This window comes from Chaetodon trifascialis, chromosome 23, assembly GCF_039877785.1.
Source record: "Chaetodon trifascialis isolate fChaTrf1 chromosome 23, fChaTrf1.hap1, whole genome shotgun sequence".
In the NCBI taxonomy this organism is placed as follows: domain Eukaryota; kingdom Metazoa; phylum Chordata; class Actinopteri; order Chaetodontiformes; family Chaetodontidae; genus Chaetodon; species Chaetodon trifascialis.
The window spans coordinates 18,705,601-18,729,132 of NC_092078.1; the positions used below are offsets into that span (position 1 = coordinate 18,705,601).

At 41.1% G+C, this 23,532-nt stretch overlaps 1 protein-coding gene across 1 annotated transcript in view; it reads left to right on the forward strand.

The window, feature by feature from the left end:
• The window catches only part of mtm1 (myotubularin 1), a 42,648-nt gene extending 26,500 nt beyond the window's left edge, over positions 1-16,148 (forward strand). Inside the window, exons 5-16 of the mRNA XM_070993059.1 lie at positions 717-827; positions 1,889-1,990; positions 6,622-6,705; positions 7,012-7,161; positions 8,492-8,677; positions 10,561-10,743; positions 10,867-11,022; positions 11,265-11,312; positions 11,528-11,620; positions 12,916-13,029; positions 13,144-13,320; positions 14,899-16,148. Coding sequence (XP_070849160.1) covers positions 717-827; positions 1,889-1,990; positions 6,622-6,705; positions 7,012-7,161; positions 8,492-8,677; positions 10,561-10,743; positions 10,867-11,022; positions 11,265-11,312; positions 11,528-11,620; positions 12,916-13,029; positions 13,144-13,320; positions 14,899-15,087 — 1,593 coding nt within the window. The 3' untranslated portion in view covers positions 15,088-16,148. The remainder of the gene's footprint in view (positions 1-716; positions 828-1,888; positions 1,991-6,621; positions 6,706-7,011; positions 7,162-8,491; positions 8,678-10,560; positions 10,744-10,866; positions 11,023-11,264; positions 11,313-11,527; positions 11,621-12,915; positions 13,030-13,143; positions 13,321-14,898) is intronic.
• Positions 16,149-23,532: the final 7,384 nt, after the last annotated feature.

Sequence of the window (23,532 nt, forward strand, 5' to 3'; positions counted from 1 at the left end):
ATCATTAAGGGAAAGGGAAAGGAATCCTTAATCATCACTTTTTGTTTTAAGATAATTAAACTTAAAGGCATTTCAATTAAGATTTTGTGTTTGTGTTATTTTACAAAAAGTTAAGATTTTTTTTTTTCAGTGTACACAAAACAAACAAACAAACAAACAAACAGTATACTGTATTCATTCTAGTCCCAGGTGTGTTAATCTAAATTTTGACACCAAAGTTTTCATTTTTACTGCAAACGAATATCAGTTCTAAATATCGGCTATCGGTTTTGCTTGATTATTAATAATCGGTATCGGTATTGGCCCCGAAAAATCCATATCGGTCGATCTCTAGTTCAAAGACCAGTCTCTTTGGGGGCGTGGGTTCAAATCCCACCGCTGCCAAAGCATTTCCCCTATGGGGTATTAAGTCGTATCTTCATATTGATTGTTTAAACCTTTTAAGAGAAAGAATTGAAATGACAGTTACTCCCCCATCAGATAGGCTCTGGGTTCAAGAATATCTGTCATCTAGGTCTGGGATTCTCCAGGTTGTTCCAAACTTGTACATTTTGTCTCTTTTGTACAAATGCAGTGAAACAAAAAACTGTATTTCTTGTGAGTATTCAGAGCATTTTTACTGAGAGTGCTTTATTCATTAGTGTAGTCGCCAACATGTCTGCTTGTTTGTGTGTCCTACTTTGTTATTAATGACATGTTGATTCTGTATGCTGTAGGATGTGGCAGTGATCCTGGACGTTCCTCTGGGTGCCATCAGTCGGGTGGAGAAGATGGGTGGGGCATCAAGCAGAGGAGAGAATTCCTATGGCCTGGATATCACCTGCAAGGTGTGTGTGTGTGGTGGTGGGGGGGGGTAGCTGGCTGGGTGTGAATAAGTGAGATAATAAAAATCAAAAAGATTTTGCTCATACCACCTTACTGTGAACAAACAAAGGTTCGCTTCACATTCAGTGTAAGTTCAAGTATACATAAACTCATTATGATGGCCAGTACAGTGGGTCTGTAAGCCTAATACATTTGTGTTTTAAACTTACACTAACTGTGTTTCCAGGTCTTGGGGTAACATTACTGCATAGTGAAAAAATTGTAAAAAGCCAATAGTGTCTTCAGAGGGAGCTGTGTGAAGTCTGATAAATGTCCTGAAGTGACATCACTTCAGTCAGCATCATTTGTGGCTGAAGACACATTTTATTTATTTTGATCCTTTTTAAACTGTCCAATGTGAGCTTGCTAAATCCTTCTCTTTAATGCTTAGTGAGGTTTGATTGAATTGTAAAGTCATCCAGAAATCATGCTAATCAATGCACACAGCAATCTCACATATTTTCTTATGGAAATGCTTCGTTACCTTGTTACCTTGTGTGCCTTATATGTTGTATGCTTTTTTTCTGTGTGTGTGTGTGTATGTGTGTGTGTGTGTGTGTGTGTGTGTGTGTGTGTGTGTGTGTGTGTGTGTGTGTGTGTGTGTGTGTGTGTGTGTGTGTGTGTGTGTGTGTGTGTGTGAACAGATATTAATCACATTGTGGGGACCAAAATCTGTTTACACAGTCACATTGTGGGGACTTGCTTCCCTTATGGGGACAAAGTGCAGGTCCCCTTGATGTAAATCATTAAATTTAAGGTGCAGACTGAGGATAGGGTTACGGGTTAGGTAAGGTTAGGTTAGGTACAGGGTTAGGAATAGGCAGATAGTGGTTTTGGTTAGGTTAGTTAGGGTAAGGCTCCAGGAAATGAATGTAAGTCTATGTAATGTCCCCACTAGTGATATAAACACAACGTGTGTGTGTGTGTGTGTGTGTGTGTGTGTGTGTGTGTGTGTGTGTGTGTGTGTGTGTGTGTGTGTGTGTGTATTAATAGTAAAGTTGTTGATCTTCTTGGTCCTCCACAGGACATGAGGAACTTGAGGTTTGCCTTGAAGCAAGAGGGTCACAGCAGAAGAGATATCTTCGAGCTCCTCTTCAGACATGCCTTCCCCCTCTCACATAGTCTGGTAAGGCCACCTCTAACTTATACTGCCATCTTCTGACTAACTGATGGGCTTTGAGGAAAAAGGAGACCTTATTCTTTGCTGGGCCAGCAAAGGAATTCATTGAAAAGATGACACAGATGTAGTCACCTGTACAATCTAGAGCACAATGTATATAATGATCACATGCAAATGCTGAATGCTGAAATGCAGGGATGTAGCCCCCTCATACGCTGTGACACACAGCTACCCACCCACACCACAGCTACATCTGGTAATATTCGTTGCATGCTCGTGTGTCAGAGCAAGCCTTACCAGGGCTACTTTTATATGTGAGGTAATGGCCAGTGGACATAATGAAAACCGTCACATTAATTTTGCTAACTTAACTCTGGGCTATATTAGACCACAGCCAAGCAAGCAGCATTTGTAATGCTGGTACAGGTTCATCTTTTAAGAATGTTTCTTTCACATGTGTTGCACATAGAGTTGACGAGAGTTAAAAGAGTTATTTCAGTTTGCTGTTGTGGAAGGTTAGATGGACACTGGTTAAATAATCTGGTTATTTGATTAAAAAGTCAAAGCTACAAAGCTGCAAGCTGTCCTGCCTGCCTGGCAAGTTGTCACATGGGCCGGAGCTGCTACACTGAATGCACTGCAAAACAGAGTCACACAACGTTTGTTTCATTGATTTGATTAGAAATAAAATAATATAGTTCAAGCAACAACAACAATCTGGTAACGATGGCCCTCACTTGCAGAGAGACTGGTTTGCACTTTGCATCCGCTATCTGGTATTGGCTGTGATGTATGGTGGACGGTCAGAGGATGAAGGAGGGAGCTGGATGGAAGCTTTCAAAAGAGGTAGTAACGGTGATGTAATGGATCTGCCACTATCCTACTGGCCTGCTGTCTGGCCCTGGCATCATACAGAACACTTGATCCTGTCTTGTGAGCCTCCTGGTTGTTTGCATGATGCATTCCAGTCTGTGTTTGGTGTGAGCAGAGGATGCAGGGTACCACACAGTGACAGAGAAGGTGAGGATAGTCTCTATGTTGGCTCTGTAGATCTGGGTGCCAGCTTTCCAGTCTTCTGTCTCCTCTAGCAGAGCTTTGATCTTCCTATATGTAAATGCAAGTTTACATCTAGTTAGAGCTGGCCCAAATGGTCTTTTACGACTGTAACACAGGAATTAGTGAATTTGTCCTCTCTAGGGGATTTCCGACCTTTTAGGCATGGCACATTAATCAGCCTCTGGTTTCTGCTGAAGAATAGCCACCACAGATAAATCCACAGGAGTAAAGTTCATGCTGTTGTGCAACAAGGTTTCACATAAGAATAAGACAGAGTTAAGATAAGACAAGCAGACTGATTTCATCCAGAGAGAGTGCATTTTTGACATGTAGATGTCCTGGAGCGGCATGCAGTGCCCTCTCTTCCTCCACTTGCAGAGGGCACTGGCTATCCAACCTTTATAGCGCTGGCTGCTGGCATTATTTCCCTGATGTTTTGGAATGTGTTCTAATTGTAGCTGTAGAAAAACAGGTAGAAATACACAAAGCATTTGGAACACTGAAATACCGTTGCTGCCAACACAAGGAATTACTGCTGTTTTGTTGCATATTATTGTAAATGGTATATCTTTGAGTTTTTGGCTGTTGGTTGCACAAAATATGACCTTTGAAGATATCAAATGTTTTAGGTCTCTGTTATCAGACTTTTCAGGCAAATCAATTTATAGTTAAGATCATCTGTAGTAGGCAAGGTATTTAGAGCCAACCACCATACCAAACTAATAGAAAAAAGGTGAAATTAATAAAACTGATGGTCAGAACATTAAACCAACAAAATTGTTCCATTATCCATGGGACTGCTGCAACATTGAGAGAATCGTAAAAGAACTCTGAAGTGCGAAATTAGAACAGACATATGTTTTTTTTTTTTCAGCTTCCCGCCCAAATCAGACTATACAGAACTTGTGGTTAGTTAAGTTGTTCTCTCCCAGCAGCAGCACTCTAATGGTGACAATATTTGTCGTTCACTTAGAAGGTCGGTGGTTCAATTCCTGCCCCCTGCAGTCTACACGTCAAAGTATTTTGTCAAATTGCTCTTGAGTGTTTGTGTGTGTGTGTGTGTGTGTGTGTGTGTGTGTGTGTGTGTGTGTGTGTGTGTGTGTGTGTATATACAGTCAAAACTGAAATTATTCATACCCTTGGCAAATTTTGTCTTAAAGTTACTTTTATTCAACCGGCAAGGTCTGTTTTTTTTTTTTGTTTTTTGGTTGTTTTTTTTTTGCTTTGTTTTGTTTCCCCCAAAAGATAATAAGATGATTATTTCTCAGCTTTTATTTACATTTGAACAAAAAGTGTCATGTCCAGCATTATAACTTGCTGGTTGAATAAAAGTAACTTGAAGTCAAAATCAAAGGGTATGAATAATTTCGGTTTTGACTGTATACATATTTATATATTTGTATATAGCTTCCTTTTTTATTTCTTACACTATAGGCCTACACTAATTTCTGTAAATTAGTGTATCCCCTCTCTCTTTTGCGCACGCGCGCACACACACACACACACACACACACACATGACATGATAATTTACCAATGGCAAGATGTAATCTGTACCCAAAACACTGGAGCCTCATCCATTCATTCAGCTGTGCAGCCAGCACCATATTTGATGCGTTGTCTGTCGTGATACAGACATGTTTTTCCTCATGGAGATCCCAGCTGGCAAGCCCCTCTCTTGGGCCAGCTGCAATATTAACCCCTGTGTGGTCGTCTGGGAAATAGTTTGCTTGTAGGCAGCGAGCTTTGAGTTTGAAGTCCTCATCAATAAAATGTACTGTGAGACTCTGGTATGGCTCAGCTGTGTGGCTTGACCACAGATCAGTTGTTGTAGCAAAAAACTCCACGGTTTTAAGCTCCACGGCGACTTTATCTTTGCACTTTTTGTACAGCTCCGGTATGGCAGTCTGACTAAAGCAGAGGTGTCAAACTCATTCCACAAAGGGCCGAGTGGCTGAAGGTTTTCTTTCCAACCAAGCAGCAGCACACCAGACTTGACTCATTTCATCAGCTGATCTCAGTCTTCAGACAGCTGATTGGTCAGACTGCATGCTCTTGATTGGTTGGAGGAAAAACCTGCAGCCACACGGCCCTTTGTGGAATGAGTTTGACACGTCTGGACTAAAGTATGTGCGGGAGGGTACACTGTACCGTTTATCCAGTGTATTTATCAGTGCTGTGAACCCAGGCTTGGTCACCATGCTGAGAGGCGCCACATATTTTGCAATAAACTCTGTTATTGCCTGAGTGATTTCCCCGTGCCGTTTTGAAGTGCGTTCATACAGGGTGACACTTTCAAACATTTCGGTCAGTGATCCCTGTCTTGAGGTACTTGGCTTGCCAGGCACACTGGTGCTCGGCGTTTTCGCCAGACAACTGTCATATATGGTTTTGTGGTATGATTATCAACATGAATGTTGAAGTCACCCACTAACACAACACAGTCAAAATCAATACAAACAGACAGTAGATTGGCAAACTCGTCGGAAAACTTTGCATTGTATTTTGGGGGCTTGTGGATGGTTACGACGACTGAACGACAGGGAGACTTTGATTGAATGGCAACATATTCAAAAGATTCAAACTGACCATAAGAGACTCTCTTGCATTGAATGCTATCATTAAACAAAATGGCGACTCCGCCTCCTCTCTTATGCATTCTTACTTCACTTATGAAACTGAAATTTGGAGGGGCTGACTCATTGAGAACTGCTGCCCCGTTATCTTGTCCTAACCAAGTTTCAGTTAAAAGCATAAAATCAAGCTTGTGCTTGATGATAAAGTCATTGATTAAGAATGATTTGCCTGCCAAAGACCTAACATTTAAAAGAGCTAAGTTAAATGTGCTAAAAAGTCCAACATCCCCACGTTTTAGAACATACTGTGGCTGCCATGGAATACATGTTAAATTCGATGATGTGATGTTTCTGGAGAGATGGACCGATCTTCTCCTCCTACTTATTGAGACATGAATCAATGAAGCTCCCGGCACAATGGGCCCTGGCTTTTCCTTGGAAAAGTCAGACATAACATTTGCCTTAAAAGCTGGACCCAGAACACATCAGTTACCAACACAAATAGGTGGCTGTGCTGGGCTCTTACAAGGGGACTGGAGTAGGTTCAGATCAAGCCATGGCGAGGGTGGAGGTGGTGCCCGTCGGCGCTGTGGTGGTGGAGGGGGACAGGGTGGTTGTAGGGGGCGGGGTGGAATTTGGGGGGACAGGATCCCAGAAGGGCGAGGAGTAAGCCTGATACCAGCGCTGACAAGTTTGTTCATTTGGTCAGTAAACTCCAGCAGGGGGGCGGAGGGTGATGGGATACCCAGTGAAGATGATGAGCTAGATGGAGTTTGAGCAGTTGGAGATGGTGACGTTAGGATTGGTGCTTCTTAGTGTGAGCATTGACTGAACTGCGCGCATGTCATTGCTGCCCTGCAAAGTGATTTTTAATTAGTCACGGTAATACCGTATACCCCGGGAAAATGTGGGGAAGGTTTGACGGTATCAAAATTTGGATACTGCCCAACTCTAATTATAATGCATTGTAGTCTGTAAATTAAAATGCTTCTTCTCTGCTGTCCAGCCATTGTTTGCATATGTGACTCAGGAGAAGTACGAGGAACGCGGTTGGAACATCTACAACCCCATAGAGGAGTTCAGACGGCAGGTAAGGAGGAATGGAAGTGCAGGATTGGGACTTCACTGTTACTGCTATTTCTTTTTGTTTCCAATACATTTCAATACTCTCATTGCTACTGCTGTGTATAATTTTGTAGTGTAGGCATGTTATATGATTGTGTGAACCTTCCCAGTAAAGTGTAAACAGGTGAGAAATGTACTGGCGATCTAAACCATTGAGTGCTTTAAAGCATTTAGTAGAACTAAATCCAAACCAAAGTAGATTTTGAATGATCCTGCAAAAGGAGAATAACAGTGTTTCAGTAAAACTAATAATGATTATTGTCTTTTGTAGGGTTTACCTAATAACAAGTGGCGTATTACATTCATCAATAAGAACTATGAGTTGTGTGACACCTACCCTGTTGTGTTGGCGGTACCCTTTAAAAGTAAAGAGGAGGACCTCAGAAGAGTGGCAGCCTTCAGGTCAAGAGGACGCATACCGGTGAGTGCAAAACCAGTCTATTTGAAACTGAACCTTATGCATTTCCATTATGTTCTATGACATGGATGAATAAGATATTGGGCTTTGGATACACAGAAAATACTTAGCAGGATCAGTTCATTGCTGGTTTGGTTTGATCATTGGAAATGTTGAAAAAGAAAACTTAAAATAACAGCAGTCCTATTTGGCAGTAGAACAGAAGTAAAACTAAGAAAGAATCAATCTGTTTGGAGCGGTTTTGTTTGCTTGCCTTGTAAGCAGTTGCTGTAATTGCAACATGTACAGATTTTGAAATCGAGTGATGTGACATTTCCACATTTTTTGCTGTTGTCATAACTTAACTGTCATAGAACTAGAACGACTATCTTTTCTTGTAATCATTTTTAATTTACCATCCAAGGTAAACTTAAAAATCCATCCATCCATTTTCTATGCTGCTTATCCCTTTCGGGGTCGCGGGCGCCACCGCGCCACCATGCAGCCCTAAACTTAAAAATCTACCCTCTAATACTTATTTTTCACCATTACAAGCAACTTGACGGTAACGCCTATTTTGGCACACTGGGGAGTATTTGTGCCCTGAGTATATTGAAGAAACACCTTCAAACTGCAAAAATTACCATCTACTTATCTCCAACCATAACCAACCCAGCTAAGAAAGTACTTGATTCTTCAAGGCAATACCAAGTGGCAGCCTCCGGGGCTTAAAAATGAAGCAAACATGTAAGTGCCAAAAACTGTAGTTTCTCAAATGGTAACATAAGGCTTTCTCCAAAAGGAAGTCAATCCCTGTAGACCACCATATTAAAAAGCTCAACTTTAAAGCAGAAATAAAAATGTTTACGGCCTGGTACAAAGAGCATGACAACGATGCGGTGCAGGAATGTTTATGTAACTCACTCCTTTAGATTATATTAAGGCTTAAAGTTATGCATATTTATTGGCATGGCTGCTTTGAAGCCACTAGGTTTCATCAACCAGGCCTCAATCCACTTCTTTGCACATGTTTGTAGTCAAACACTGCCAAGATGGCAACAGCATCAGATCAGATTAATTGACTGGTGCTGTTGAAGTCAGCAATATACTCTACATAAGTATGTGACTGTCAATCATTACAGCAATGTTTTGTTTTATTTGAAAATATGTTACTTAAAATTCATATCACATAAGCATGGCTGTTGTTTCATTGGTCTGTCCTCATATGTTAAACTGGAAGCTGCCTTTTTTGTTTTGTGTTTTTATTTACTCTTTCACAGCTGTCACCATGGAAGTCTTTACTGCCATTAGAAGATACCTGACAGAGAGAGTTTCATCTGTCTTTGTACCTTAGGTCCTATCATGGATCCACAGGGAGAACCAGGCAGTGATTGTGCGCTGCAGCCAGCCTCTGGTTGGTATGTCTGGTAAAAGAAACAAGGACGACGAGCGCTACTTGGATCTTATCAGGGAGGCAAACGACACCACCAAGCTCACCATCTATGATGCTCGACCCAATGTCAACGCTGTGGCCAACAAGGTTAGACAGGAATGTAAAAATATGAAAACATTCACAAGGTTGCTATGCTGGGTTGCTTTGCCTCTGGAGCAATGTGCTACATATTTTAATCATTTTTAATCAGATTGTCCTCGTTTTTTTTACACAGTTCTATGTACTTTTTGGCTGTCAGAGGGTTGTGTAGCCACACAGTGAGAAAAAAATAGACCAGCTGCATAAAGATAAAGATGAGCAGCAGGGTATCTGCCCAGGTGTGCGTGGCGTCCGCGGTCAGTGTAGCAGCTTCAGTTGATTATAATGGGCAAACTCTGCTGTGATTTGACCAACATCAAGCATGTACAGGTCGAAGAACTGAACCCTTGAGGACTCCACAGGTTGTGGTGATCCACTCACTCATGATCACCAATGGTGACAACACGGCTTCTGCTTTCAAGATATGATCTGAACCAAATGAGGATCCAGGTTGCCTTTCTTTAGTAGGGGCTCAACAACTGCAGTTTTCAGTGATTTTAGAAAAATGTTTGATAAGAGTGAGTCATTGACAGTTATCAGCACACCCATTCCCAAGAAAATGAAAGCTGTCCATGAGTCACTCTTATCATATGACATCCTGCCAAGTTGGCTGGCAGGATGTCAGAACAGCAGGTGGATGAATCGATTTGCTTCACTACCATCCTTTTTAGTCATGATAGCACTGACTAATGACAATCTAAATAGTTTCTGTGTGGTTGCAGCAGTGGTCTGGTTCCATTGCTGGACAGGGAGACTGATCTCACTAAAAAAGACATAAACTCATTGCACCTGTTTAGAGATTGGAAGTCAAGGGCTAAATATGTTGGAGGTTTAGTCAGCCTCTCAATATTGATTGCACCAGAATTGTTGATATTTCTGTTGATGGTATTAGAGAAGAAGGCTTGTCTTGTTAATTTCAGAACTGTAAATATGAAGCATCTCATTAAAGATGTTGTGGTGAATCTGAAGATGATTTTTTTTTAACCATTTGCACTCTGCTCTCTTGCATTCTCTTTTCTGACTTATGAAAGCTGGGGTGTTTTGTGCTTGCTAGAGAGGTTTTACATTTTCAAGTGCAACAGTGTAAGTAAAGTTTTACAGTTGATCAAAGAGCACTCAGCAGAGTCTGATGTTAAGCTTACGGTCATGGACATAGCTTCTGTAAAAAGACACTATGATACTTGTTTGTACACCTTATTTTGACTGAACTGATCTGGTTTAGGTTTCAAGAGAAACCAACATCGAAAAACAGAATGGTCTCTGACTGCAGTGCTTGAAATATCCACTGCAGTGCTTGAAATATCCATACCCTTGCTCATAACCAAAAGCACTCTGTGTCCTTGAGTGTGTGTGGGCCCTTTCATGTGCTACAACAGGAAAGTTTCAAACACAGGTTTTTTTGAGGGGGAATTATCAATGTGAATGTTAATATCACCAGTTACGACAAGACAGTTCAAATCTATGGTGATACTAGGATGCTGCTCAGTGAAAAATTTCTAGATGACCTTGGAGGTCTTTAAATTGCCACAGAGCGAGCAGCATAACTGACATGTGTGAAAGTTGGCCAGGAACTTAAAGCATAGGGTGGAAATGGACAAGTTAGAGGAGTTTGGGGAGAGAAAATAGGAGTTAGGCAAAGGTGGTGATGAGAGGTTCATTTGATCCCCTGACCAAAACAAGCATTTGTCTAAAGCCACCGTCAGGCCCAAACATTTTATTGTGAGTGTTCATATTCCTCTAGACAATGAATTCTAATGATTAAGTCACTCCATATTTCCTCTACCACCTCTATATATTAGCTTAATTAGTGTACACTTCCTGTTACTGTTAAAGAACCAAATACCAAGGTTTCATTTTGTAATTTATTATCTTAACATCGTTGCTATCCCTAGGCCACAGGAGGAGGTTATGAGGGCGATGAGTACCAAAACGCAGAGCTCATCTTCTTGGACATTCAGAATATCCACGTCATGAGGGAATCCCTGAAGAAACTCAAAGACATTGTCTACCCCAATGTAGAGGAATCTCATTGGCTGTCCAGTCTAGAGTCTACACACTGGCTAGAGCATATTAAGGCAAGAAAAATAATTTCAGTGTCTATGTGCATGTCATTATTTCATTTAGATGTAGATTATCATTTTTATTTTGAGTATTTTTCCTTATGGGCTGTTGTCTTAATTGTGTCCTTGTGTGTGTAGCTGGTGTTGTCAGGAGCCATCCAAGTGGCAGACAAGGTTTCCGGTGGAAATTCAGTGGTGGTTCACTGCAGTGATGGCTGGGACAGAACTGCTCAGCTCACCTCTCTGGCCATGCTGATGCTGGACAGTCACTACCGCACTCTCAGAGGATTCCAGGTCATTAACAAGATAATGACAGGAAACTGCTTATAAACTAAAGAAAATGCTTGTGAGCAGCACAATAAGCTAGAATTGTTTCAATGTAGTGGTTATACTGTACCTAAAAGTAACAATGTTTTTACTACTACTACTTTTTATACTAATCTGGCTTTCAGAATAAAGCTTTAGTGCAACAAATGGACAGAAATCTAAGATTACAATTACCTTGATGTAATTAACATCCTTTTGTGTTGTTTCAGGTGCTGATTGAGAAGGAATGGATCAGCTTTGGGCACAAGTTTGCCTCAGTAAGTAATTTTTTTACATCTTTGTGGGGATTTATATAAATTCATAATCAATGCTTTTTAGATATTTTTACAGAAACGGACATTTATGCAAGAAATCACCCAATTGACTGATAGATAGTTTATCTTCTTGTTAATCATTTGGGGTGTGTGTGTGTGTGTGTGTGTGTGTGTGTGTGTGTGTGTGTGTGTGTGTGTGTGTGTGTGCATATGTGTAGAGGATAGGCCATGGTGACAAGAACCATGCAGATCAGGACAGATCACCCATCTTTGTTCAGTTCATCGACTGCGTATGGCAGATGACTAAACAGGTATGTTTAACACATCTGAATCATCAAGCTCTTTCGTGGGAATGTAACATCAAAGGTATTTACACTCCAAGTGTAAAACTGTTGAGCATAAAGGTGAATGTAAATCAGAGGTTATGGTGATTAATAGATACATTCTCAACCAATCACATCTCTGCTTTCATCACTCTGCAAAAATTTAGCCAATACGTTGTTTGCAGATGATGTCACATCTTTTGTTGTGGTCGGAGTTGGATGGCCAGAAATGATTTTCTGCCTAGGACACACTGTAACACACTGAAAATGCCTATGTTTTGCATCTTTTACGGTTGCTCAGATCAATCAAACCAAAAAAACACCACCAATGCAACAAATTGACTTAAAAACACTGAAAAAAATTTGCTTGTCAACTGTCTGCAGTTGGGAGGAGCCAAGTCGGCGAATGGTGGAAGCACAGTAGTGCCGAAAGTTTGCTGCTTGCCTAGTCCAGAAATAATAATAAAGCATCATCTCATGTTGTAAATAGCCATGTCATCTCAACTGATTTGACACAACGTTTGCACCGAAGTGCATTTCAACAATAAACTCTGAAATTCCACTTCTGCTTAAAGGACAGTTGCAACGGAGGCAGTGAATTATGAGTTGCTGTAAACCAATGTCCCCTGCATGAACAGTACAATAAAGAGAACCAGTGTGATGTATGTAGAGGTGTGCATGGTCATTCATGGTCATGTAGCTGCCTGGTATCATTGGCATGTGATGAAGGTAAAAACAGTGGATGGCCATATCTAATGGTACTGCGCTCCAACACAGTACTTCTCCAATCAGAGGCTGCAGATTTATCAACATATGTGTCCTGCTGCCTTTAGATGGCTGCAGGGATTAACAAACTGAAGGAGAAGCTTTTCATACAGAATTAAGCAGCTATGGACAACAGATACCTAAAAAATTACTTATATTCATTTATAGATCAGTACTGCTGCAATTGAATTCAAAGTTAATTTTTAATGTTGATTTATCTACAGGCTGTGTGTAATTAAAACAGTTTCATGCAAGCCTTATTCTTTTACCGCTGAGCAATATATTTACTTTACAAAGTATTTACTTTGCTCTGATAAAATCACTGAGGTGGAAGCTAAGTGACTATGCTCCAGAAACAGTTGTGGTTGCTGTCATGAAAACAGAGCCTAACGAACAGTCCATATGGGTGCTCACTGATCTGAGATCTGAGGTGACTGGCCATCTTTGATTTTCTGGTTAATTCCTTTCTCCTCTCCTTCCAATCTCACATCATCTTGTCTCCCTCCTCTCCCCCTCAGTTTCCTACAGCCTTTGAGTTTAATGAGCGCCTCCTGCTGACAATCCTGGATCATCTCTACAGCTGTCGCTTTGGGACTTTCCTCTACAACTGTGAGAGTGCACGAGACCAGCATGTAAGACTGGACATAAAATACTGCCTGCTCTGAGTTGCCCTACTGTATGCGTACAAGCATACTTTGACTTTGCAGAACGTTTCAACTTTAAATTACACCCTTTCTGTTGTGCAGGAGGTGAGGTCGAAGACGGTGTCTCTGTGGTCTCTGGTCAACAGTAAGATGGACATTTATTTAAATCCCTTCTACACCCCGGAGTCTGGCAGGGTCCTCTACCCCGTTGCCAGCATGCGCCACCTAGAGCTGTGGGTAACATACTACATTCGCTGGAACCCGCGCATCCGACAACAGGTAGGACTGTCAGTGTGTTTGTTATAATATACTGTGATCTGGGCTAGATTACCAAGTGGGCAACTGGTCTGGGCCACAGACTCAGGGGCCACCCATTGCATAGTAGTTGGTTTGTTGTGGGACCCACACCCAGGAAATTAAGTTGTTGCAGCCAGCAAGTATTACAAAAAGCAAAAACAGTGGCACAGAAGGGTCAAGATAAAAAATGTACAAGATATAGAGTAGAAAATCAACTATGTATATGTACATTATGTACAGATGTTAAAAATACTAAATGCCATAAAAAATGCCCATGAAAATACCATTGCCAATTTTCTGATGAGAAAAAAACAATGTCATGATTTGTATTGTACCTGAGAAATACTGTTGCATGGGAAGGACATTGAATTTTATGAGTCTACGTATTTGCACAATGTGTACAGTTTATAAAGATACTGTTGCCAATATGGATAACAGATAGTGTTATTGCGCAATTGAGGAAAAATATATGTAAATATAACTTAAAAAAGCAAAATTGCACCAGATGAAATGGATCATTTGAGCATATATTAGCATTGATAACAGTAGTGAAAGAAACCCCAACAGTAGGTTTATGATGTGGAATTGGGAAAGACAGCATCAACACAGAGCTACATTACATGATGCTGGTGTTAAACAGTCTGACAGCTGTTGGGATGAAGGACCGGTGATAGCGTTCTTTCTTACACACTGGATGCAGCAGTCTGTGACTGAACGAGCTGCTTAAGACCCCCACTGTTACATTCAGGGGGTTGGATGGGTTGTCCAGCCTGGCTATCCTCCTCTTAACCACCTCGTCGATGATGTCCAGAGGGCAGTCCAGGACAGAGCCAGCTCCCACAGCCCCAGCAAACCACTGTATAGAAAACTGCAGATGCCACCACAGAGTCATAAAAAGTTTTTAACAGTGTCCTACATACTCCAAAGGACCTCAGTCTTCTTAGGAGATGGAGTCTACTTTGGCCATTCTTGTACAGGACATCTGTGTTGTTTGTCCAGTTCAGTTTGTTGTTGAGGTGAACACCCAGGTATTTGTAATCCCCCACAATCTCAATGTCCAAGCCCTGGATCTTCACTGATGTAGACTGTGGTACCTCCCTTCAGAAATCAGTCACCATCTCCTTTGTCTTGCTGGCATGTATGTGCAGGTGGTTCAGTCCACATCAGTTGACAAAGCTGTTTCCAGTTTGTTCCTATGATACACATCCAACGATGGCTGTATCATCTGAGAGCTACAGTACAACAGTACAATAAGAGCTGAAAAAAATGATTAATTTGGCTTCACCCAAAGTGCAGCAAATGTGCACGTACATGTGTGTGTGCCCATGTATTACTGTAATTGTGGGGACAAAATGCAGGTCCCATAGGGTAAATCATTACATTTTAGTGGAAATGATTGTCTGTGTGATGTCCTCAAAAAGGATGAAACCTAACGTGTGTGTGTGTGTGTGTGTGTGTGTGTGTGTGTGTGTGTGTGTGTGTGTGTGTGTGTGTGTGTGTGTGTGTGTGTGTGTGTGTGTGTGTGTGTGTGTGTGTGTGTGTTTGTGTTTTGTGTTACAGCAGCAGAGTCCAGTGGAGCAGCGCTACAAGGAACTGTTGGCCCTTAGAGACGAGTACTTGAAGAAGCTGGAAGAGCTCCAGCGATCTGACTCCTCCCCTTCCTCCCGTCTGGCCAACAGCCCCACCCCCAACACCTCCTCCTCCTCCACACCATCACAGCAATACACACACCTACAAACTCCCCTCTGAGGGCTGGTGACACACACATGCACACTCAGATATACTTGTTGACTTGCACTTATGTTGTCTTCACTCTGATTTCTGTCAGTCTCACACATGCAGGGAATTAATTAGTCCTAACTGTGGATAACAAAGGATGCTAATAAGATTTCGATTTGAGGGTTAACTCTTAACACCGTAGTGGTGATGATGGTAATTTATGCAATATGTCACAGTACAGCCTTGTCACAAGACTTTTTCTACACAGACACTCATCATACAGTGAAGCCTTAAAGATATTGAGTGGCTTTCAGTCCAAGGACTTGAACACACAGGACAAGCAGTGGATGTATATCAGTGTAGAGGCAGCAAAGCAGAGATATTGAGATAGAAGTTATGTGTTTTCTCTGCACACACTTACTCTGATTCCACAGGAATCCACCAGGAAAACATGCTGTTGGTGGATAATCATTCAGATTTGGTCAGAATAACAAAGTCCACCCACAGTTATAGGCTATATTGTTAGAAGTGGAGTGATGAGAAACTGAATCAATGACTTCTCCATTTTCAAACACAAGACACATACAGTCAGTTGACACTTTATGAACAATAGTAAGATGTTTTCTCATTTTTCTTTTTGGCTGAGTTAAGCTAGAATTCCCCCCCGCCTCCAGTCTTTCTGCTAAGCTAGTCTGTCTATGCACATGAAAGTGATGATGATATTTTCATGGAGCACTAGGAAAGAATATCCCTTTAATATATTTTTCAAAGTGAAAGAAATGTTTGACATTTTGAATATTGGATCTGTCACTGATTTGTTACAAATATGTATCAGAGTAGTTGAGTGTTAAAGTTCATTCTTTATCTTGGAAACAGTCATTTGACAAAGATATTTTAACTCAAGTTCTTCTTACTAGCTTTTTCTGAAGCTTTCAACTGCACAGTTAAGCAAATTTCATTCACTGATTAAAGAACCCGACTTGTCGTTGAGAACTGTCAGACTACAACAAAAATGTATAGAAAAAACTCATCGACTTGCCCAAAGATTGCCCAGTCATGAGTCAAGACACTAGCAAAAAAAAAATCAACAATAGAAACACATTTCACTGTTAGATGTCAGAACCGCTTGGTGATACTCAGATCTGTTTGTCAGCCCGGCTCCTGCTACACAACTGTTGGTGTCCTGTGTGTACTCAAGATGTACAATTCTCAGTTTTCAGACTTGTTCCTACTTGCTGCACTGCCACCGAGTGTTGACTTGTCCTTTGAAGAATTGATTAGAATTTGAGTTTAAGGCTGAGAGCTTCTACAGTGGATTTTACTGAACATCTCCAGCCAAGTGTGTATATCAAATGTGTCATATTTGGATGCATTGATGTGGGATTCGTGGCTTATTTACCCAAGGATACTTGTCACCTAAGTTTTGTCATTGCTATCAGTGAAGCTAACCTAAACAGTATTTTCCAGCAATTCCTAAACTACAGCACTGAGAGCAAATACAGTTCAAGCCAAGAAGCAGAGTTTTGTTAGAATTAATCAGTGATTTAGTTTTATGAATGCAGCTTTGATACAGTTTGAAATATATTTCAGGTGCTCAAGATAGTATAGGGGAATGAAGTGGTTTTGGCCTCTGATCCTGGATCACCTATTGTACTGAATGCTCTCACTAAACACAGACCCTGGATGGACTAATCAGCCTGGTCCATGATAGCCTTTCCATGCAGAGATGGTTGTAACCAGCCAGCACGCAGACAGTGAGCAGAAGTAAACCATTTCACTCCCACTCCCCCTTAAATATACTTTTGCAAATCAGACTGTTTCTAGATATTCTATCAACCCTCACTGTAAAGTCCCATGTGAAAACATCCATGTGATCTCAAAGCACATGTGCCTTTTGGACAGGTGATAGCTTTGTATTGCAGGAGTTTTTACCTGCATTTCAATTATATATAATGTGGAGCAGTTTTTACATCAGAAAGGAAAGCCAGTGAATAAAATGTTACTTATATTTTACATTTACATTTACTAGTTATCTAATTGGTTAAGATGATTAGGTGGACTTGTTTACAACAGCTTGGTTGTCTGATAGGCCTGTATTTGTACTCTATTGGACTCCAAATGGAAAAAAAAAAAAAAAAAGTCATTTTCTAACAGGAAAGTCTATGAAAGATATTTTCTGCCAAAAACAGATGACACAGGAATGACAAAAATGGAAATGTTCATGATATGTCAAAATTATACTGTACCAAGTTCAAATTTTGCAATATTAAATCAAAGTTATGAGATTTCTTTGGTAAGTCAACTTTTGGCTTATCTCATAATTTTGATTCTTTGTCCCAAACATGTGAACTTGTATTTCTAATATTGACTTTTAAAAGTACACATTTTGACTTATAAAACATTACATTGGAAGAAAAAGAACAGTTTGAAAACAGGTGTCACAGACTCAGACAGAAAAATAATGGCCAGTATGCTGCTAAAGTGTCTTCTCAGAAATGCACTGTACTGTATCATTTAGTCTGTCAAGATGATGACAGGACTGTTTATTACAATCACTTTTGAGCTGAACTTCTTTGCCACCTTATTTGTTCAGTCAGTCTAATGAGTAATGTCTGGTAGTTGTCCATCTCTGACACTTTATTCCCACCTGGGCCACTATAATAAATAGCTGGGGCTTCATTAGTGGAGTACTGTAAGTTCAGGATTTGAGTATGATATTTGTACCACATCAACCAGCACATCTTAACCCATCAGAGTGAAAATATCCTGTCGGTGATCGGTGTGTTATTTTGACAGTGCTAGCCATGGGATCCATCACTAAAAAAAAAAGAATAAAACGATGAATAACTGTTGAAAGGAACTCCAGACCTGGCACTGGAACAATGCTGCGCTGTGGCTCCATATTCAAGGAAACTGCTCAGAATATTTTGTTTAAGGGAATACAGGGTAGATAACACCTGGAAGTCTACATGGATCATGGTAGATCACATGTACCTGGCACTATATTTCTAACATTTTCTAAAAACCATCACAAATGATTTTTTTTATTTTTATTTATTTTTTATTTTTTTTTTTTCATTATTTTGTTCTTTCCATCTGGAGTGGTTCCACTGTCAGTGGGATTGACAGATACCAAAAAAGTCCAAATTAACATTTCTTCAGTTCATTTTATCTTTATATTGCATTTTTCTTTCAATTGCAAGTTTTTCATTATAGAAAATATGTGATTCCAGACAGACCGTTTTAAAGATAGAGTTGCAACATCTGAGGAGCTGCTGGTTCCAGAAGGACTTTCCCCAACTGTATGTATGCAGTTGCAATGTCTTTTTTCCTTCACAAGTCAATATTGTGTAGCAATACCCCAGCAGTCTCTCCTCAGTTCCCTTAGTGAATTTATAGAAACAGGAAAAAAGTTCTCAAGTTCATTGTAATGACCTAACCTCAGTGTTCTGAGACGCATCAGCGGTCTGTGTGAATGGGTTAAGGCGTGTCAGCCAACCCTTCTGTTGACCTGGGTTGAACTTTGGTCGGACACTTACCTGCTTTGGTGAACTTTATACTACAAGCGTAAAAGGTAAAGTCTCTCATTTCATTCTGCCATTATCTGTACAAGCAACAGAATGGAAGCTTGGTGATTAGATGTCTCTTACCAAGAATCCTGATGATGTACACAGGGCACAGAATGAGACTTTACATCTGGAACCCTTGAATCCCACAATATTTCCTCCCATTTTGCCACTCTACACCACCCTTGAATTCCTAAATAAGCAGCCTTCCTGCTTTTGAATGAGGAAGGCTCAGAGAGCCAGCGAAGACTTGTATGTTTTCCCTCACAGAACAATATATTTTCAACTCATTGGGTTTTCATCAAATTGGACGCAACGATTCATTGTGATGATGCTACGTATGTACAGTGTGACAGTTGCAATTATGAATGAGGCACAATAAGTCATTTTGCGAAGTGTGTCAGGTCGTGTCCAGATTTGTGCCTTGATTCTTGCGAGAATTACCTTCACCTCTTCAGAGAGACATTGTGTAGCTGTCCAGGGTCATGTTTGAGATTGACTGCACTATAGTTCAGATATTTTGTTATTTACGGATGCCATGCAGCTAAGGTTTAAATTGGCACAGGCTTGAAGTGGAAGGAAATTGGGCAGTAACTACAGAGCAGTTAACCATGGTATCTTTCCCTGTGTTTAAGAAAGCCTCTTTTTAATAGATCACGTAGTAGCCAGAAAAACTACACATTTTCTGGTCTAACTTTGAGGGACTCTGCTGGCTCTTGTCAAAATCCACAACTAGATGAAATTTAATCAGTTTCATAGGTTTGTTTGGTACAGAAATACAGTATGTCCAAGATATATTTAGCCTAGCTTCGTCCAAAGCTTTTGTCCAAACTGAAATGTTTCTGTAACATCCTGAAACCAGCGATCTGACATTCCCACCCACTTCACACTGATTGGCTAGCTGAGAGGTGAGGAAGGAGCTAGGGTTTTTTTTTTTTTTTTTCAGTTTTTACACAGTTATTTTTGTCACCCTTCATGAGAAAAACAGTTTTACGTCTCCCTCTATGACAGCTGGCGCTTCACTCCGCCTTCCAGTGTCGGATATTTGGAACTACTTTTTACTCTTCCAATGAGGTTGAAGACGTCATATAAACTTTTTGAGTGTAAGGTTACCCTAAAGTTACCCTAAACCCTTGAAAACCTGCCATACAAATGTAATTCCAAAGATTTTCCAGCAGATGTCATTCAAGCTTTGTTTGAACAAAAAAGAAAAAGTCAATGTAAAAACAGCAAACAGTCAAAATGAGGTCTTGGTGTTTATTGAGTTTCAAGAGAGAATACGACTTGGGCTGTCTGCCGGTATTGTCAAATCTCAAGCATGACTCTTTTCTATATCTGGGTGGGTCAGAGTGGGCAGATTGGAGAGTTCATCCTGATTCCTGTGTTCACTGAGAGGTGTGTTAATATAGGTCCTACCAAGTGGATACTCTTGACAAATGTTTGACATCCTTGATAAAAGGGTTGATCTCATTGAGGAGATTTGATAGTAAGAAAAACGTGTGCTGTCAGGTGGTTGTGTTTTTAGGGAATAACAGATGAAAATCTTTTTTTTTTTTTTTTTAAATTTTGACTTTGTACAAGCACCACGATGTAATTACCTCAATCAAAACATATTTTACTGACTAAAGTTATATTGTTGTAAAATACAATTATTTTATGTAGTGTAAAATCTTACAGTTTTATAAAAAGGAAAGTAATGTTGGTTCAGAAATTGTTGGTATAAATTGTGTATTTCCGCTTCTTTTTTTTTTCTTTTTCTTTTTTTTTTGAGGTTTGTACATTTTTTGTGTTTGCACTCGCTGACCCAGGATGAAACAACAGAAGCTTCTGGATTCTGTTCACTTCACTCATAATGGCTCTGTGGTGATAAATCAGAGAAGTGCGCATTGTTTATTTCAGTTTGACTCTTTCTAATGTATAGGGGATTGTAGTTTGAGGGGGTTTGTGTCATAATATAGCCTGCTTTTTAATAAATACACATAAAATGTGTTTCAGGAACTTTGTGGCATCAACAAGGGAAAGTAAAATCAGAATACATTTCATATATATTTCTTTTAATCATGTTATATCCTCTCCACAGTTTGTTGGATGGCTCCTGTTATGTAAATATTACTGATTAAATTAATTTAAGGATTTCTGACTGAATTGTGTGAAATTTTGTATTCACCTTGTTTTTCCAGGTTGTTCTTTCTTACTACATCACTATGTCAGTATACCATGACTAAACATCCATGCATGCATTTTTTTTGTGAGAAAAGTAAATGAGATTAACATGAACAAAACGTAACCCTGGAGGGAACCTCAAAGTTTTGTCAGTGATCACATATTCATAGGTAAACCCTGATCTATAACAGTCATGGGTCCTGTTCTTGAAATGTAGTTAAACTAATTCAGGCTTCTATGATAACAGTTAGATAAATACTATGACAATGAGTGATGGTTGGTGCATGATTGGTGGAGTTCTCCCCCGCGGTCATGCAAGAGACTTTTAAGTGATATTCATGCTGTGAAAATTAAACTTAAAGGAGATCTCTTAAAAAGCATCTTTAATTGTATGAACAATGTTCAGCAAAGTGAGTTCTGCAGTTAATAATTTAATAAGTTTTAGTGTTCAAAACTTGAAAGATGAAAAAAGCCTATTAAGTCATAATTATTGGATAAAAAGTTGAAATTAAGTCAAAATTCTGATATACAAAATTTAAATTATGAAACAAAAAGTCATAATTATGCAACTGAATATATAGCAACTGAAGCAAACTTCAATGAACAGCAACTGGAAACATGTCTCGGTTATAGATGCATGCAGCAAAAACATTGGTTACATGGAACATTTATGAGTGATCCTTTTTTACGCTGTATGTAGCTGTTGGCATAGCTATACATGTAAGGTAAAGCTGATATCTCTTTTTATATAGGCCAGTGCCAGCTCACAAAACTCATACAGGCTTAATACCTGTAACGACTGAAAAAATTATGTTAGTCAACATGTTCTATAATGTCAACATCTATATTCACATTTTTCTAATTTGGATTCAGTGAATCCTTCACTTGTACTGTACTTCCATGTACAAATATTCTTTTTTTTTATTAGGTGATGCAAGTACACAGGTGAATGACAGAGACAACAGAAAAGGACAGGTGTAAGAGACAATAGGCATGATAGACAAACATACAGGCATAATGGCAAATCTGTTAAATGTATGTTGAGTGTTGAGGGTGTTAAAGGCAGCTTGTGTGTGCGCGCGCGCATGCATGCTAGTGAAGTTGCAAAGGGGAATATGAGAGAAGACAGGTGGAGTAAGCACAAGGGAAAGAGAAAACGATAAATAATCGGCGGTATGTCTTGGACACTCAGGTAAAGAGAGAGGCTGAGCTGTCAACTGATCACCACCTGGTGGTGAGTTGGATTCGCTGGCAGGGGAGGAAGCGGGACAGACTTGGCAGACCCAAACATACCGTGAGGGTTTGTTGGGAACGTCTGGTGGAACCCGCTGTCAGGGAGGTTTTCAACTCCCACCTCCGGGAGAGCTTCGACCAGATTCCGAGGGAGGTTGGAGACATTGAGTCCGAATGGACCATGTTCTCCACTTCCATTGTTGATGCAGCCGTCCGTAGCTGTGGCCGTAAAGTCGGCGGTGCCTGTCGTGGCGGCAACCCCCGAACCCGGTGGTGGACACAGGAAGTAAGGGATGCCGTCAAGCTGAAGGAGTCCTATTGGGCCTGGCTGGCTCATAGGACTCCTGAGGCAGCTGACGGGTACCGGCAGGCCAAGCGCGCGGCAGCTCGGCCGGTTGTAGAAACAAAAACTCAGGTCTGGGAGGAGTTCGGGGAGGCCATGGAGGAGGACTACCGGTCAGCCTCGAGGAAATTCTGGCAAACCATTCGGCGCCTCAGGAAGGGGAAGCAGCTTTCTGTCAACACTGTTTACAGTGGAGATGGGGAGCTGTTGACCTCGACTGGGGATATTGTCGGGCGGTGGAAGGAATACTTCGAGGATCTCCTCAATCCCACTGTCATGTCTTCCGTAGAGGAAGCAGAGACTGGGGACTTGGAGGTCGATTCATCCATCACCGGGGCTGAAGTCACTGAGATAGTTCGCAAGCTCCTCAGTAGCAAAGCACCGGGGGTGGATGAGATCCGCCCTGAGTACCTCAAGTCTCTGGATGTTGTAGGTTTGTCTTGGTTGACACGCCTCTGCAACATCGCGTGGCAGACGGGGACAGTGCCTCTGGACTGGCAGACTGGGGTGGCGGTCCCTCTTTTTAAAAAGGGGGACCAGAGGGTGTGTTCCAACTATCGGGGGATCACACTCCTCAGCCTCCCTGGGAAAGTCTATTCCAGGGTACTGGAGAGGAGAATCCGGCCGATAGTCGAACCTCGGATTCAGGAGGAACAATGCGGTTTTCGTCCTGGCCGTGGAACACTGAACCAGCTCTATACCCTCCACAGGGTGCTTGAAGGTTCATGGGAGTTTGCCCAAACAGTCCACATGTGTTTTGTGGACTTGGAGAAGGCATTCGACTGTCCCTCGCGTCATTCTGTGGGAGGTGCTCCGGGAGTATGGGGTTGGAGGCCCTCTAGTGAGGGCTGTACAGTCCCTGTACAACCGGAGCAGGAGCTTGGTCCGCATTGCCGGCAGTAAGTCGGACCTGTTCCCGGTGCATGTTGGACTCTGGCAGGGGTGCCCTTTGTCACCGGTTCTGTTCATCATTTTTATGGACAGAATTTCTAGGCGCAGCCAGGGGCCGGAGGGGGTTCGGTTCGGGAGCCGCCAGATTTCATCTCTGCTTTTTGCAGATGATGTTGTTTTGTTGGCTCCCTCGAGCCAGGACCTTCAGCATGCACTGGGGCAGTTCGCAGACAAGTGTGAAGCAGCTGGGACGAGAGTCAGCACCTCCAAGTCCGAGGC